Source organism: Saccostrea echinata, unplaced genomic scaffold (genome assembly GCF_033153115.1).
Source record: "Saccostrea echinata isolate AGI-Se365-2 ecotype Australia unplaced genomic scaffold, CSIRO_AGI_Sech_v1 ptg000009l, whole genome shotgun sequence".
NCBI lineage: Eukaryota > Metazoa > Mollusca > Bivalvia > Ostreida > Ostreidae > Saccostrea > Saccostrea echinata.
The window spans coordinates 4,604,558-4,607,652 of NW_026889758.1; the positions used below are offsets into that span (position 1 = coordinate 4,604,558).

The 3,095-nt window shown below is 33.3% G+C and overlaps 1 protein-coding gene across 1 annotated transcript; it reads left to right on the forward strand.

Annotated features, from left to right (window-relative positions):
• The first annotated feature begins 292 nt into the window (after positions 1-292).
• On the forward strand, positions 293-2,679 carry LOC133181641 (stress response protein NhaX-like). The gene is made up of 4 exons (XM_061316187.1): positions 293-580; positions 1,294-1,374; positions 1,739-1,851; positions 2,032-2,679. Exons 1-4 carry the CDS (start codon positions 517-519, stop codon positions 2,248-2,250), a joined length of 477 nt encoding a protein of 158 aa, XP_061172171.1. The 5' UTR covers positions 293-516; the 3' UTR covers positions 2,251-2,679.
• Positions 2,680-3,095: the final 416 nt, after the last annotated feature.

Genomic DNA, 3,095 nt, shown 5'->3' on the forward strand with positions numbered 1-3,095 from the left:
ATTCATCGACCATTACGACAATATAATATAAAATGATATTTAAATGATTTACATATGATAATTACAGCGAAAGACTATTTTTCCTTCCCTTGCGTACAAAGGACCTGTCTTGTAGAGAACTTTATTACACGTTAACTTCCTGATGTCTATTAAAAACAGTCTAGAATTAATTAGTAAGAAGGACAGGACATGATATTTTAACAGCGCTTCTACAAACTTAGCGATATACAGGTACTTCACATTTCTCGATTGTTCTTGGTACTTATGATGTGTAACACGTGTTGTACTAGTACTTTACTGGGTTTGTTTCCTGGGTTGTAAATAGATACACAGGGATTAGTACGTAGTATGAATCGTTCGAAAATCAGTGTTTAACCTTGAACTGGTGAGCGATAAAAGCCGTTTTATCAAGCTCTGAAAACAAATGTCACCTACATTGTCAAATGGTGCATGTTTATTGAATTAATGTATGAAGTGGATTTTATTTAGCCACATAGAACCAAGAGTAGACCAAAAATGTCGGAGTGTCGAGTTCTCATCGCTATGGATGGTAGTGAAAATGCAGCAATAGCACTTAAATGTGAGTACAAATAAATATGTAACAGCTATTTTTGTCTCAGAATCAAGGTTATTTTGCGTCGCAAAGTAAATGTTCTCTAAACTTATATGGCAGTTTGCTTTTTCCAGTTCTGTTTGCTTCATGATCGAATTTATTCCTACATAGAAATTAAGAGATTCTACTGAAATTTTTACAATCTATATATATTCCTGAGCACGTACGAAATTTGAAAATAAACTTAATCTTGAGATTGGGGTCAAATAATGAAAAAAATGTGCAAGTGTGTTTGTAGACATGATTATACAAGATGTAAACAAAGAGTTTGTAAAAAATAGATTGTGCTCATTATATATCGACACTGTAAAAATAAGATATAAATAGATTGTTATCTGACAAGACCAGCATTTTGTACATGATAGGTGTTCATTATGTCACGTTTCCTCTGCGAGTCTCTGCAAACTTCACTAGTTTTATTTTACTTTTTGATTGACCTTATTTTCTTAAAAAATGGCAGGAAATGGCACGGTTACTGTACTTGTGTTTTTTTTTCCTTTTTCCCATGCATCCTCATCATGACAATGTATTACAGAATTCTGTAGATCTTTTTTGCTGGAAAATATTAGACCACCTCTAACCTTACTCATAAATTGACACAATTACATAGACACAATTCACTTACTAGTACTTTATCAAGTTATTAAATGTGTGTTCAGATATTATGTATTGTGTTTCAGACTACGTGGAAAATATCCATAGACCTGGTTGTTATGTCATTTTGGCCCATTGTGCAGAGTACACGAATGTTAACTTTGGAAGTATGTAGACATTGTACACCTTGCTGCTTTCTCTTGTATTCGTTCTTGCATATCTCTTGTTATCTCCTGTCAATGTATACTGCGTATAACGAAATCTTTGGTTCGTTGTTCTTGACAAGTAAACATGGAACCTTCCGCTGTGTATCCTTTGTTTGCAGACTGAGGGTTCAGAACAATTGGTTTCATAACATATTACAGACAGCTTAATTATTGTTGCTCAAGAGTGTTTTAAATGATATTGAATTTCCAAATATTAAAGTTTATCATACATGAAATTGATAACGTGTCATTCTAGGCTCTGTATCAAAATATGTTTACATGTATATGTATAATGATATGAAAGGTTAGCATGGATTTTTTGCAGTGGTTTCCCTGTCCCAGGCAGACCCTACAATAGTAGAGAGAACCGTCAATGAGGAGGAGAAACGCATCCATGCTCTTATTGAACAACTGAACAAAGTTCTGGAATCCCACAATGTCAGTATTTTTTATATGATATCATCAGTATTATATTTTTTTCCAAACCGAGTGCTCTAAATTAAAGTTTTTTTTAAGCAAAATTTGGCTTTTGTTTATTGAGCCATTTGTTCACTCATAAATGACATAAGTAAATATTCATCAAGGACACATATCATACTTTTTATTTAAAAAAAATAGCTCAGCGGGGAAGTGGTTCGTATTCAAGGTGAAGGTAACCCTGGTCATGAGATAATAAACAAAGCTAACGAGAAGAAGGCGGACATGATAGTGACGGGGTCACGTGGTATGGGCAAAATTAGACGAACTTTAATGGGCAGTGTGAGTGACTACTTGGTTCATCATTCCAACATCCCAGTTCTTGTTTGTAAGCACGAAAAACATGAACAACATAAGTGATTGTTTACATCGTTACAACATTCTGTTTTTGTACATTCTGTATTGCTTTACTCTGTTTAAATACTTTATTATGAAATTTCTAATGAAATTTTTAGGAGTTATAAATTAATAGCATAAAAATAAATTGAAAAAGGGAATTGAAATTTTAAAATAATAACATAAATGACATTTAAATTTCATATTAAAATAAAATGAACTACTCTGATTTACATGCGCCAATGGAAAAAACTTTGATACTATGAGGTAAGCTATGAGTCTTTGTTTTATATAGCTTACTTAAATTTTGAATCTTTTGGGAATGAGTCACTACTGTCTTGTGTAATTTTAATGTACGTGTATATATGTGATAAATACCCGGAAGTACTGTATGAGATTTGTGTGCGTTTTAACATTTTCAATATGGCATTAAAATAAAACTTTCGCCATGATTATGCTTCTTTTTCTTATATTCTATCAAATTAGAACATTGGTGACTCAAAGCCATAACACATAGTTTGTGATTGTAAGGAATGATTAATTGATTGTATGTTGTTTTACGTCCCATTCGAGAATTTTTCACTCATATAGAGACGACAACATAAACCGGTGAAGGGCTTCAAATTTAGACCTTTACTCAGCACTCAGGAAAATTGAGCAGTGAGGGATCTTTATCGTGCCAACGCCTGCCGCGTGACATGGGCCTCGGTTTTTAAGGTCTCATTCGACCTTAACTTTCAATTCAAAGTGTCAAGCGCTCTTATCACAAAAGAAACGATCTGATTTGATATTTCATTATGACAATAGCCAATGAGAAGTCATAGCCAATAGTAAAACAAAAAAACAAGAGGCCCAGGGGCCACATCGCT

What these genes read in the sequence shown, in the direction of transcription:
- LOC133181641 (XM_061316187.1), top strand. Translation starts at nt 517, where the DNA reads ATGTCGGAGTGTCGAGTTCTCATCGCTATGGATGGTAGTGAAAATGCA. An exon ending in CACGAATGTTAACTTTGGAA is followed by an intron (nt 1,375 to 1,738) that starts GTATGTAGACAT and finishes GATTTTTTGCAG; the next exon opens with TGGTTTCCCTGTCCCAGGCA. An exon ending in AAGTTCTGGAATCCCACAAT is followed by an intron (nt 1,852 to 2,031) that starts GTCAGTATTTTT and finishes TAAAAAAAATAG; the next exon opens with CTCAGCGGGGAAGTGGTTCG.